At 43.1% G+C, this 14,296-nt stretch overlaps 1 protein-coding gene across 2 annotated transcripts in view; it reads right to left on the bottom strand.

Moving 5' to 3' along the window:
* The window catches only part of ENOX1 (ecto-NOX disulfide-thiol exchanger 1), a 443,224-nt gene that overhangs the window by 147,742 nt on the left and 281,186 nt on the right, over positions 1 to 14,296 (bottom strand). Inside the window, exon 5 of one of the 2 annotated variants that reach the window (XM_070942714.1) lies at positions 13,485 to 13,622. In XM_070942714.1, coding sequence (XP_070798815.1) covers positions 13,485 to 13,622 — 138 coding nt within the window. The remainder of the gene's footprint in view (positions 1 to 13,484; positions 13,623 to 14,296) is intronic. The other variant, XM_070942715.1, reaches the window with a different exon arrangement.

Here is a 14,296-nt window from a genome sequence, read left to right as displayed (position 1 = left end):
GCTTCAAAAGAAATCCAGTTATTTATTAGGAGCTTCATGTCAGCATGTTCCCAGATGAAGCCAGCTCTGACCCCACATAATTTATGGCCCCAATCATGACCCTGTTTTCCCCCTCCCCCCCAGGGTGTGTCATCAATCACATTCGGCAACGGAGCAATTTCGTGGGTTGTAGAGTTCACTCCCCTCCGGCCGCTGTGGGTAACCCTGGGAGACAGCCTTGAGAAAGATATGCCTGGAATGTGCTCCTATCTTTGGCTGCTGTGCTGCTTCGTCAGTTTCTTATCCCCCTTGCCTATGGCAACTTGAGAGCAGGCCAGGGATGCTTTGGGAGTTGACAGAACTGTTGTAAGTTGAGAACTACCTGTAACCCTCTTTATTTCAGAAGCCTATTGATTGATTGAAAGAATCTTTCAATCTTTTGTCAAATTCTACAAAACTGACACAGATTCTCAAAATCTGGGTATTCTCGTCTGAAATTCTTCAACAACCTCACAAAAACCCGAGGTTCCTCCCCCTTTAGGGGAACATGAACAAATGGTGAATGCAGATATTAAGGGGAAAAAACCCATATTTTTCATAAACCATATTATGCCTTTGTGACACGGAACAAGCTGACCTGGAAAAGGAAGTTGAGGTTTTTTTAAAAAAAGCTATTTATGAACTGTGCTGAACTGGCTCTCTAATTGTATCAGAGCCTCGATAATTTTAAGAGATCATTTTGATGAAACGCTTTCCGTTGTTTGCAGCATGGAATGAAGTTTAGGCTCAAATGTTTATTTTCTGCAAAGTTTATCCAAAACAATAACTTGGGCGAAGTGGAAACCTCAGCAAAAATTTTTTTTCCAGCCCTCTTATTTATAATGGCAATCCGAGAGAATTCCGAGATAATCTCCTTTAATCAGTTGTATACAATCGGTCCATATCCTAAGACAAGAGAAACAAAGCATGGCCAATTGTCAACAGATGACAAGCGAAGTGGGGTGGGGGAAAAACCCCCACTTTGGAGAGCTTCCTTTTGTTCCAAACATAATGTGTACAAATGAAAACAAGAGCCGAAATGATATCGCTCTGAGTGAGAATTAGAAGCAAAAGAAGAAGAAAAATAAAAAAAAAGACTCCCATCATTAGTACAGCTGACAATTTTGGGTCCAATTGCTTCATTTGTTACAAGGATGTCAGATACTTGCTGATTAAGAAGGCTGGAATATATATTCAAGTACTCTCTTTTTTTGAGAGCAGATGTGGGACATTGTTGAGATAAGGAACACAGCATGTTCTCCCAGGTGAAGAATGGGATTTGATTTATTTACTTATTAAGAAAATTTATATGGCCATCCAACTCACTCTCGGTGACTTACAAAGAAAAATATATATAATATAAAACATTTAAGAAAAGCAATAACCCAGTGGTGAAATCCAAATTTTTTTACTACTGGTTCTGTGGGCGTGGCTTGGTGGGCGTGGTGTGGCTTGGTGGGTGTGGCAGGGGAAGGATATTGCAAAATCCCCATTCCCTCCCCACTCTAGGGCCAGCCAGAGGTTGTATTTCCCAGTTCTCTGAATTATTATTATTATTATTATTATTATTATTATTATTATTATTATTATTCATATTTCTATGCCGCCCACTCTCCGAGGACTCTGGGCGGCTTACAACAATAACAGTATACTAAATAGCATATTGCCCCCAATAATCCAGGTCCTCATTTTACCTACCTCGGAAGGATGGAAGGCTGAGTCAACCTTGAGCCGGTGAGATTTGATCTGCTGATCTGCTGAACTAGCAGTCAGCTGAAGTAGCTGCAGTACTGCACTCTAACCACTGCGCCACCTCGGTTCAACTACTCAAAATTTCTGCTACCAGTTCTCCAGAACCTGTCAGAACCTGCAATAACCCTTTGGGACAAAAGCTAATCAGACAAGCCACTTCATGTCTAAGGAGATTCTCAGTCAATCAGGTCATGGTTGACCCAAAGGTAACTTAGACTTTTCTTGATTTTTTTTCTCCTTGAAAATGTTTCACTTTTCATCCAAGAAGCTTCTTCAGTTCTGAAGCATCTTCAGCTTCTGGAGTCAGAACTGAAGAAGCTTCTCAAATGAGAAGCGAAACGTTTTCAAGGAAAGAACCAGGAAAGTCCAGTTGCCCGTTGAAGAGCACCTTTGGGACAAGACGCTTGATGGGCTCCATCCCACAGTGGGTTCCTCAGGCTTGTTGGCAAAACCAGATCTTCAGGGCCTTGAGAAAAAAGTGTCAAAGTTGGGGCCACTGTGATCTCCTCAGGGATGATGTTCCACAGGGAAGGAGCCACCATGGAGACGGTCCTTCTTCTTGGTCCCACCAGATGGACCTTCTTAGGACAGGGAAGGAGCCACCATGGAGAAGGTCCTTCTTCTTGGTCCCACCAGATAGACCTTCTTAGGACAGGGAAGGAGCCACCATGGAGAAGGTCCTTCTTCTTGGTCCCACCAGATAGACCTTCTTAGGACAGGGAAGGAGCCACCATGGAGAAGGTCCTTCTTCTTGGTCCCACCAGATGGACCTTCTTAGGACAGGGAAGGAGCAACCATGGAGAAGGTCCTTCTTCGTGGTCCCACCAGATGGACCTTCTTAGGACAGGGAAGGAGCAACCATGGAGAAGGTCCTTCTTCTTGGTCCCACCAGATGGATCTTCTTAGGACAGGGAAGGAGCCACCACAAAGAAGGCCCTTGTTCTTGATCCCACCAGATGGACCTTCTTAGGACAGGGAAGGAGCCACATCGGAGAAGGTCTTTTTTCTTGGTCTCACCAGATGGACCTTCTTAGGACAGGGAATTCTCTATCTCCCTGCTCTTTAAGACCTAAATAGTTAACATCACACTTTAAAGGAGTCTTGTTTCATGGAAAGATAGAAACCTGACCGCAGAAAGTTATTAGTATTATTACTAATAATTTTATTTGTTCAATTCAGACCTGCATTAAATGGCACATTTCATGCTTGTGTGAGCCGTGCATGCAATTTTTTTATTTTGACACAATTCTCACTGTCCATATTTAGCTGTACGGTAGATTTTAATAGTTTTAGTTTAGTTTTAATAGTTTTATTAAATATTTGGATTTCTTTTTCTTTTTACAATCTTGTAGTCCCCATTTATTTGGATTATTCAGTGTCTTAAAACTAATGTTTGTGTTCGAATTCACTGCCTTTGTATTTCTCTAAATCCTGATATAACTAAAGTCGATCTGAATATAAGCCCCCAAACTTTACAAATGTAACCAATAATGTAATCATCCCCGTTCTCTAAATTAATTTTAAGAAAACACAATTTTCAGTTACAATTTAGACCTATTCTTTGTATATACACACCGGCAAGAAAAGGAAACCCCACTGAGTAGTTATCACTACTAGAAATTAAAACCCTGACCTTTGCTCAGATCAAAAATCCAATTTTATAGCACTAGGAATAAAAAAATTTACACAGCAGAAATACCTAAACTGTATTAAAAAGGCTAATCCTGCTGAACATTGATTAACTATCAAGATCATACAAACGGCATCCCGAGAGCGTTAACAGAAAAATAAACCAACCCGAAAGACAAAACCTTTTTCAAAACAAATTCTTTTTCTCCAGAAATAATCCTTGTGTGTTATAAAGCAGTCCAAACAATTGCAAAAGAAACTGCGTCAAAGTTTTGCAACTCAATAAAAGTAGCATCAGTATATCCGTTTTCAGCCATTAAATGAACTCAAGAAATTCTCAGTTACATAAGATAAAGGTTCCCCTTGCACATACGTGCTAGTCGTTCCCGACTCTAGGGGGCGGTGCTCATCTCCGTTTCAAAGCCGAAGAGCCAGCGCTGTCCGAAGATGTCTCCGTGGTCATGTGGCCGTGGTCATTGGGCCACCCCAAAGGCGCACGGAACGCTGTTATTTTCCCATAAAAGGTGATTCCTATTTTTCTACTTGCATTTCTTTTTACCTGCTTTCGAACTGCTAGGTTGGCAGAAGCTGGGACAAGTAACGGGAGCTCACCCTGTTATGCGGCACTAGGGATTCGAACTGCTGAACCGCCGACCTTTCGATCGACAAGCTCAGCGTCTTAGCCACTGAGCCACCGCGTCCCTCTCGGTTACATAATCTGTTACAATTATCTCAACTTTAATGCGGAGAAAAATACAGATGGCATTTTAATTTGTGACTGTAACTGATTCTGCAATTAGGGTTGTAAGTTATGGCAGTCATTAAGCAGGTCACCGTATGATCATAACAGATTTTATTATTTTATTTGCAGTGGTCGTTAAGCAAGCTCTGCAGTCATTGGATCAACATTGTGGTCATTAAACGAACCCATTGCACCCGATGAGTGCTTTTTTGCCAGAAGTGCATGCTGGATTTTGATTTAAAAAAAAATAAAAGTTTTTTGGGGTTAAAAGAAAAGTCAAAAATCATGGTCACATGCCCACAGAATGCTGCAAATGGTCGTAAATGCAGGCCAGGTGTCACGCACACAAAATCGGATCACATGAACTTCGAAATTGGTTCGTCCGTAGCCCTGGGGAAGTCCATTGTAACTTGAAACAATCACTAAACAATAGGTCATAAATCAAGGACCACTGATAGCCAAATCTGACCCTAGGTTCTGCCTCAGTTTACCTTCCCAATAAGCAACTGAGTCAGAAGATCATTTAAAAGCAGTTCATTAGGGTAACCCTGAGAAAGCAGGATCTCCCTATGAAAAGAGAGCATCCCGAAATCCATCATACATTCCTTTCTATAGTTAACGCAACAAAGAAAAATGAAAGAGGAAAGTTGATTGGACTGGATAAAAGTAATCTCCCCTTTGCATAGGAAATCAGTTGCATGTAGTCATATTACATATTACAGCTTACATATTTGCATCCCATAATATCATCCATGTGCATTAAAGTGAGGTCTGACAAAGTAGTGAAATTCAATTTTTTTTTACTACCGGTTCTGTGGGTGTGGCTTGGTGGGCGTGGCAGGGGAAGGATACTGCAAAATCTCCATTCCCACCCCACTCCAGGGGAAGGATACTGCAAAATCCCCATTTCCTCCCTACTCCTGGGAGATGGATATTGCAAAATCCCCATTCCCTCCCCACTCCTGGGGGAAGGATATTGCAAAATCTCTATTCCCACCCCACTCCTGGGGGAAGGATACTGCAAAATCCCCATTCCCACTCACTCTGGGACCAGCCAGAGGTGGTATTTGCTGGTTCTCTGAACTACTCAAAATTTCCGCTACCGATTCTCCAGAACCTGTCAGAACCTGCTGGATTTCACCCCTGCTCTAACGTCAGAAAGGGTATAAATTGTTATGGAAAAAGGTTGTTTGGAGTTCACAAAAGAGAAAACCAGACCCCAATTTGTACTAATAATCTTTTTTCTTATATGGACTCCCGTCTGTTTATCAGTTTTGGAACGTTAAAAGCTAATAAACTTCAACATCGTTGTTTTTTTTCAAAGAGAAAATAAATCAAATTAAAATACAGAGTAACTATGTTATTTATTTATTTATTTATTTATTTATTTATTTATTTATTTATTTATTTATTTATTTATTTATTTATTCGATTTATATGCCGTCCTTTCTCTGGAGACTCAGGGCGGCTTACAATGCGTTAAGCAATAGCCTTCATACTTTGGTATATACCTGCTTAGTAGGGCTTTCGCCCCCCCCCCCCAAGCGGTGTTCTTTTTTATACAAAGTCAGCTTATTGCCCCCACAATCCGGGTCCTCATTTTACCTACCTCGGAAGGATGGAAGGCTGAGTCAACCTTGAGCCTGGTGAGATTTGAACTTGCAGTAATTGCAGGCAGCTGGCAGCTAAGTGCTACTTAACAGCGCTTTAGTCCGCTGCACCACCAAGGCTCTTATGTTATGATAGTTAGCAAGTTACAAAATTCATGTCATGTGCCCTTCATTACCTCTAAGCAAATAATATTGGTCTACCTTAAACAGCCAAGGGATTTGTTGTTGTGATAATACACGGGAAGGTAATTTGAACATTTTCGAGTAATTTGGATGGCTGTGTGATCTTTCTCGTTTTCGCACGTAGCTAAGCTGTAATATTATCATTTCAGCTTCCCTGAAAACAGCATGGTGGATTTCAAGGGCAAGTCAAGTTAAAAACAGAGCTGAGAATGGGTCACACATACCCTCAACACCAAGACGCAACCTCAGGTAGCAATCTCATGTACGCAGGTAGGTTGTGTTTTTCAAAGGCTATTTTAAAAACGTTCGTTAAATAAGGGCATTGCGTTGCATTATGACCTTTCCAACGAAGTCACGTTGTTCTGAAAATGCAGAATATTTTTTTTCCAGTTCTTTGACTAGTCTAGTAAAAAGAAGGACTAGGGGAGACATAATAGCAGTGTTCCAATATTTGAGGGGCTCCTACAAAGATGAGGGGGTCAAATTATTCTTCACCTGAAGGCAGGACAAGAAACAATGGATGGAAACTAACCAAGGGGAGAAGCAACCTGGAATTAAGGAGAAACTGCCCCACAGTGAAGACAATTAACCAGTGGAACAGCTTGCCACCAGAGGTTGTGGGTGCTCCATCGCTGGAGGTTTTTAAGAAGAGACAGGACAGCCGCTTGTCTGAAATGGTATAGGATCTCCTGCTTGACCAGAAAGGTTGGACTAGAAGACCTCCAAGGTCCCTTCCAACTCTGTTTTCCTATGTTCTATGACTTTGTGGAGCCATCGGATAAGCCAATTTTCCATCTGCAACAACTCGAGGTTCGTCACACCTCCTCCTTTTGAGGTTCGGGTCTTTTAAGCAGCAAGGTGGCATGGTGGTTTTGCAGCACCCCTCATCTGAGCAAACAGGATTTTTTAAATCTGTCTATAATCAGACCACGTCTATGGCTAGTAAAGACACAGATGGAGGTTGGGTGCAAACAATTTATTTTATTTCTGCCTTCCACGAAGTATGAATCCATGATTTATGTTCCTTGTTCCCAGCCCGTCAGAGCTGATAGAAACATTTACAGTTTAAGACTCTTAGCTGCTCTGCAATGCTCCAAAGGATATTTGAAGTGTTTCTATTCAGACGATTAAAGCAGCCCTGTTAAGGCTCCCACAACTGTGTTGAAAACGTCGCTCAGATGTCATTGTGCACTGAGGGATGTACAGCTACCTCATTTTTCAGTGCAAAGTGTTTCCTTATTAAGAATTTAATTTAATTTAATATTTAAATTTATATACCGCCCTTCTCCCGAAGGACTCAGGGCGGTGAACAGCCAGAAGTAAAAAAAACATCAAATACAAAATTTAAAAACAATTTAAAAATAAATTAAACATTTTGGCCCGACAGTTAAAATCCCCCATTAAAATCCAAATTAAAATACACAATTGGAGAGATTAGGCCAGCCCGACTTGATGAAATAAAAAGGTTTTGAGGGCCCGATGGAAAGTACGTAAGTCCGGAATCGTCCGTATCTCCGGGGGGAGCTCGTTCCAGAGGGCAGGTGCTCCCACAGAGAAAGCTCTCCCCCTGGGGGCCACCAGTCGGCATTGTTTGGCCGATGGCACCCAGAGGAGCCCCTCTCTGTGGGAGCGTACTGGCCGGTGGGAGGCTCTCGGTGGCAGAAGATGGTCCCGTAAATATCCAGGCCCTAAGCCATGGAGCGCTCTAAAGGTGGTCACCAACACCTTGAATCGCACCCGGAGGACCACCGGGAGCCAGTGCAGCTCACGCAGGAGAGGTGTTACCTCTCCTGCGTGAATGAATGAGGCTAGGTAGTCCTCGACTTATGACCATTGAGCCCAACATTTCTGTTGCTAAGCGAGACCTTTATTAAATGAGTTTCGCCCCATTTTACAACCTTCTTGACACCATTGTTAAGTGAATCACTGCAATTATTAATTTACTCACATGGATGCTAAGTGAATCTGGCTTCCTCGTTGACTTTGCTTAGTAGAATAAACAGAGTTGGAAGGGACCTTGGAGGTCTTCTAGTCCAACCCCCTGCTCAAGCAGGACACTCTATACCCATGATGGCGAACCTGTGCACGCGGCGCCATATTGGTGGGCACACGCGTGTTGCCCTAGCTCAGCTCCGGCATGCATGTGCACGTCGGCCAACTGATTTTCGGGCCTTCCAGGCCCACCAGAAGTCGGGAAACAGGCTGTTTCCGGCCTCCGAAGGGCCTTGGGGGAGGGTGGGGAAGGCTGTTTTCGTCCTCCCCAGGCTCCTAGAAAGGCTCTGGAGCCTGAGGAGAGTGAAAAACGGGCTTACTGGGCCCACCGTGCCAAAAGTGGGGAAAGCGCGCGGGGGGGGTCACATGCAAATGCGTGGGGATGTGGGACGCATTGAATTATGGGTGTGGGCATGTGCGCATGCGACCCCCCCCTCCGTGCTCCCCCCTCTTTTGGCAAAAAGGTTAGCTATCACTGCTCTATACCATTTCAGACAAATGGTTGTCCAATCTCTTCTTAAAAATCTACAGTGATGGAGCAACCACAACTTCTTGTCAGAAATTGTGGGTGTTTGTCAAGTCACAAAAGGGGATCACGGCACACTGCAACCATCATAAATATGAATCAGTTGCCAAGCACCTAAATTTTGATCACATGACCGTGGGGATGTGGCCATGGTCGTAACTGTGAAAAATGGTCCCAAGTCCCCTTTTCAGTGCCGTTGTAACTTTGAAACGAACCGTTGTAAATCCTTGATTTACAGCAGAATAATAATAATAATATTATTTTGCAATCCAACCTTGATCATCCTACAACCATTCCTTACTCAGATTCCCCCGCTTTGACAAAAGACACACCACTTGGTTCCCCTGTTCCGTTGCCAAAAGGAAACGATCAAACTACACAAACCGTTTGTCGTTGTGTTTATTCTTTGCCCAACTCCGTAGGCCTTTATGTTTGCGGTAAACCCACCCCCCCCGCGCACACACACGCCTGCTCTCTGTTGTCGTTGTGTTGTAATAGGCGACGAGCTCCTACAATCAAAAGGAGAAGGACAATTGTGCTGCCAGCTATTCTCTCTCTCCTTAATGGATTCTCTGTGATGAGAAAAAGATGGATGGAAGCCGTAGGAAACGTCGGGACCATCACAAGTGAAAGAGGGTGACATCATCGGGGATCAATAAATCTTTGGGGATAGATATGGCAGGGCAATTAGATAATTAGAACCCTATCAAGAAGGACCAGTGAATTATAGGGATTAATTTATATAAGAATGGCTGAGGAATAAGGAACCCGCTTCCCATTTCCGCCTGGACAGATTTACGGATTGTACATTCAAGTTTTTTTTTTTCTTCTTCTCACGTTTAAGCCTTTGGTCCTTAAGCGTAGCATCCTGGACTACAGGTAGTCCTCGGCTTACGGCCACAAGGGAGCCCAACATTTCTAAGTTGCTAAGCGAAACACTTGTTTTAGTGAGTTTCGTCCCATGTTACGACTTTCCTCTCTGCAGCTATTAAGTGAATCGCTGCATTGTTAGTCAGATGGTCGTTAAGTGAATATGGCTTCCCCCATGGATTTCGCTCGTCAGAAGGACGCAAAAGGGGATCACGTGACATAAACACACACACCCGGGACGCTGCGACTGTCATGAATACAAGTCAATTGCTGAGCCTCTGAATTTGACCATCCTGGGATGCAACAACGGTCATAAGTGTGAAAACTGGTCTTAAGTCCCTTTTTTCACTGCTGTTGTAACTGTGAACGGTCACTAAATGAATTGCTGTAAATCCAGGACTACCTGTATTGTGTTACATCAGATTATTGTCTGTGTAGTCCAATCATGTCCAAGCCCGAGATGCTTCTAACATGGAAAACCAGCCGTATCCCGACTTTATCCCAAAATGTAAACCAGCTCTTTCCTAGTTGAATGATCAATAGCTTTAGAATAGCATAACAGAGTTGGAAGGGACCTTAGAGGTCTTCTAGTCCAACCTCCTGCTTAGGCAGGAAACCCTACACCACTTCAGACAAATGGTTATCCAATCTATTCTTAAAAACTTCCAGTGTTGGAGCATTCACAACTTCTGGAGGCAAGTAGTTCCACGGATTAATAGTTCTATCAGGAAATTTCTCTTTAGTTCTAGGTTGCTTCTCTCCTTGATTAGTTTCCACCCATTGCTTAAAGATGGGGAAAGGTCTACCTGCTTTCATGACCTGCTCAAACCTCTTAATTATGAGCAAAAAGGCAAAATCCTCAAAACCCATCAATCCAAAGTAGATGCAAACTCTCTGCTTGATAAACACTGTATCTCCTGTCGAATCGAGATATATATATATATATACACACACACACATAGTATGTGTCACATACATACATACATGTTCGAATCTCACCAGGCTCAAGGTTGACTCAGCCTTCCATCCTTTCTAAGGTAGGTAAATTGAGGACCCAGTTTGTGGGGGCAATAAGCTGACTTTGTATAAAATATACCAAAGTATGAAGGCTATTGCTTAACGCACTGTAAGCCGCCCTGAGTCTCCGGAGAAGGGCGGCATATAAATCAAATTAAAATAAATAAAAAATAAATAAAATACATACATACCAGGGGTGAAATCCAATTTTTTTCCCTACCAGTTCGGTGGGCGTGGCTTGATGGGCATGGCAGGGGAAGGATATTGCAAAATCCCCATTCCCACCCCACTCTGGGGCCAGCCAGAGGTGGTATTTGCCGGTTCTTCGAACTGCTCACAATTTCCGCTACCGGTTCTACAGAACCTGTTAGAACCTGCTGGATTTCACCCCTGATACATACATACATACAGAGGTAGGATTTAGCCGGTTCAAACCGATTCAGGTGAATCGGTTTGAACCCAGTTACGGCCAGCTGCTGGGCCCGCCCACCTGCCCCGGTGCTATCCTGTCCTATACAATCGCCATGTTTTTGACGCAGCGCACATGTGTGCAAGGCGTGCATGTGAGCAAAGCTCTCCCATCCTATACAATCGCCATGTTTTTGATGCAGTGCGCATGTGCGCAAGGCGCGTGCGTCAGGGGTGGGTTCCACTTACCTTTACTACGGTTCACAACGGGATCATGCATGCACAGATCACCAATGATGACATTGTGCCAGGTGGGTGGAGCCTCCCGCCAGTTTTACTACCGGTTCTATAGAACTGGGAGTAACCCACCACTCTTGTATGCCAGTGGTGGGTTTCAAAACTTTTTACTACCTGTTCTGTGGGTGTGGCTTGGTGGGCGTGGCTTGGTGCGCCTGGCAGGGGAAGGATACTGTAAAATCTCCATTCCCACCCCACTCCAAGGGAAGGTTACTGCAAAATCCCCATTTCCTCCCAATCAGCTGGGACTCAGGAGGCAGAGAATAGATGGGGGCGGGGCCAGTCAGAATTTTTACTACCGGTTCTCCGAACTACTCAAAATTTCCACTACCGGTTCTCCAGAACTGGTCAGAACCTTGGAAGTCTTCTAGTCCAACCTCCTGCTCAAGCAGGAAACCCTTATGCTATTTTTATGGAGATTGTCAGCCATTCAGGTCACAGTTGTCTCAAAGATGCTTTTTCAAGAGACAACCGGACTTACTTACTTACTTACTTTCTTTCTTTCTTTCTTTCTTTCTTTCTTTCTTTCTTTCTTTCTTTCTTTCTTTCTTTATTTATTTATTTTGTTTTATTTATTTATTTATTTATTTATTTATTTATTTATTTATTTAATTTAATTTTATTTCTATGCCGCCCTTCTCCCGAAGGACTCAGGGCAGTGTACAGCCTAATTAAAAACACAAAGACAGACAAAATTTAAAAATAATTAAAATTATTAAATAATAGGCCCAATTGATAAAACCCCAAATTTAAAATCCCATTTAAAACCAATTAAAATCTTTACATTGATAGCCCAGCCTGGCGGAACAACATGGTTTTGAGGGCACAGCGAAATACACGGAGATCAGAGATTTTACGAATTTCCGGGGGCAGTTCATTCCAAAGGGCAGGGGCTTCCACAGAGAAGGACTTTCTGGTTTTTCCCCTTTGAAGATGTTTTGCTTCTCATCCAAGAAGCTGCACTGGCTCCCTATTGGTCTCCGGGCACAATTCAAGGTGTTGGTTATTACCTTTAAAGCCCTACATGGCTCAGGGCCAGGTTATCTTCGAGACCGCCTTCTGCCGCATAGCTCCCAGCGACCGGTAAGATCCCACAGAGTTGGTCTCCTCCGGGTCCCATCAGCTAAACAATGCCGGCTGGCGGGCCCGTGGGGGAGGGCCTTCTCTGTGGCTGCCCCAGCTCTCTGGAACCAGTTACCGCCTGAGATCCGGACCATCCCCACCCTACTGGCCTTCCGGAAAGCGGTGAAGACCTGGCTCTTCCGGCAGGCCTGGGGCCGTTGATCTCGCTGTTGCGATCTGGCGAGATCCGGCCATGAATGGCGTGAATGAGTTTTTAATATTTTTAATGTTTTAATTTTTAATGTTTTTATAGATGGTTTTTAAATGCATTGTAAGCCGCCTTGAGTCTTCAGAGAAAGGCGGCATACAAGTTGAACAAATAAAATAAAAAATAAATATAAATAAATAAAAGAAGCTTCTTCTGCAGCTTCTATGCCATTTCAAATGGCCATCTAATTTCATCTTTAAAACCCTCCAGTAGCAAATTCTGGCAGAATGCAAATTAAATCCTAGCATTTAAATCTCGAGTGAAGATCGCAGGCAGGGCCGGATTTAGATGAAAAGAGGCCCTAGGCTATTCCACTTATGAGGCCCTTTCACCTATAGTGAAAATGTAATTTTAATTATTTTAATTTTGCTAACAATTTGAATGTAGGCCCCTCTTGATCTTGAGGCCCTAGGCTGAAGCCTAGTTAGCCTATAGGAAAATCCGGCCCTGATCGCAGGGGAAAACCGAAGGGATCAGATTTCTTAAGTCCAGTGACCTGATAACGTCGCAAAATGAGCTATTTTAGACTCCTTTTATTTCAAGAGTCTATTTTTAACCGCGTTTCTTTCCGTTAGCCTAACAACCTCTTTTTCCCCCTGTGCTACAGTCAGAGGTTTTAGCTAATTTCCTATGCTGCTCTTTGGCAGAACATTAACAAATGCTTTGGTTTAAAAAAAAATAGCTTTTTTTAAATTAAAAAAAAAAAGTAAATATTTCTTGGGATACTTTCCTTTCAGATTCAGCCCAGCATATGTTTTAGAAATCATTTAATGGCTTTAAAAAAAAAAAAAAAAAAACACCTTGAATTTCTTTAAGAGAATTTTTTTCTGTTTTCACCAACCTGGGAAACGCACTCTATAGATTAGATACCCATTAATGCCAAGAGATTAATGTGTTGTGCGCAACATTCATAAAGTAAAGTGCATGGTTTGAATAAAAGGAAATCTTTGCCTTTAGGAGGAGTGGGGGAAAAAAACCCTTCCCTGAATGTAGACTAAAGACACTCACACCCAGCACATAACTTGGGAAAGCAGACATTCGACATTTATCTGAGGGCTCTCCCCAAAAAAATCCATAAACCGGTGCAACAAATCTCCGCGAAATCCTTACCTGTCACAATCTGTTGTCCAGTTAATCCCACAGGTACCATTCCTAGGTTATTCATTGCGGTAGCCCAGGCTGACGGATCAGTGACTGACATGTTAAATTGCGTTGTGTCTATAGCTATGTTCCCCAAGCCATCAGCTGCTGATGGGAGAGAAGTATATTCTGATCAAGAGGATTGCCAGTTGGGTCAATGGGCAAAACTAGAAAAATCGCTTCCATTCTTGCAGTGCTATTATCTCAGATAGTATCTCCCCCACCCCTGCCCCCCTCTTCGTTTTTGTTCCCATCATCTGCGGGGAAAAGTACGCCGTGGCAGCCACAAAGCAAAAAATCCAATATATACAATGTCTGTTGAGACTTAACCCAATAAAGGGCAAAGGTTCCTATGGAAACAAATTCCCAAGGACACTGATAGGTTTTGCGAGAATAATGAGTTTAGCACGGCAAGGAATCGGGGGGCACTTGAAAACTTCACCTCTGTTGAAGCCCCTTCGGCAGATTTCACGCCTGTGCCAAAATCTAGTTTTCTTTTCGGCTTCTGTACAACTCAATATCGGTTTTGCTGGAGTAGCACCACACAAATATTCCTCAGGGGTAAAAGGATGAATTTGAGCTAGGCAGGACTTAGAAAATTGGACGGAAAGGATATCAAATCAGCCAGGCGTATCCCATGTTCTGGGCAAAAACCAGAAAATATTAACCTCCCATCCTGACCTCCAAGTGATCTAAGGCAATTGTGGTATGCAAGGCACCCCAAATTTTATTCTTAATCATCCAGGTCATAGCTGTTCCAAAGGTGCCTTTTCAAAATGCAA

Source organism: Pituophis catenifer, unplaced genomic scaffold (genome assembly GCF_029215685.1).
Source record: "Pituophis catenifer annectens isolate HBS135680 unplaced genomic scaffold, rPitCat1.0.hap2 SCAF_4, whole genome shotgun sequence".
Taxonomy (NCBI): domain Eukaryota; kingdom Metazoa; phylum Chordata; class Lepidosauria; order Squamata; family Colubridae; genus Pituophis; species Pituophis catenifer.
This window is presented reverse-complemented; position numbering and strand designations above follow the sequence as displayed.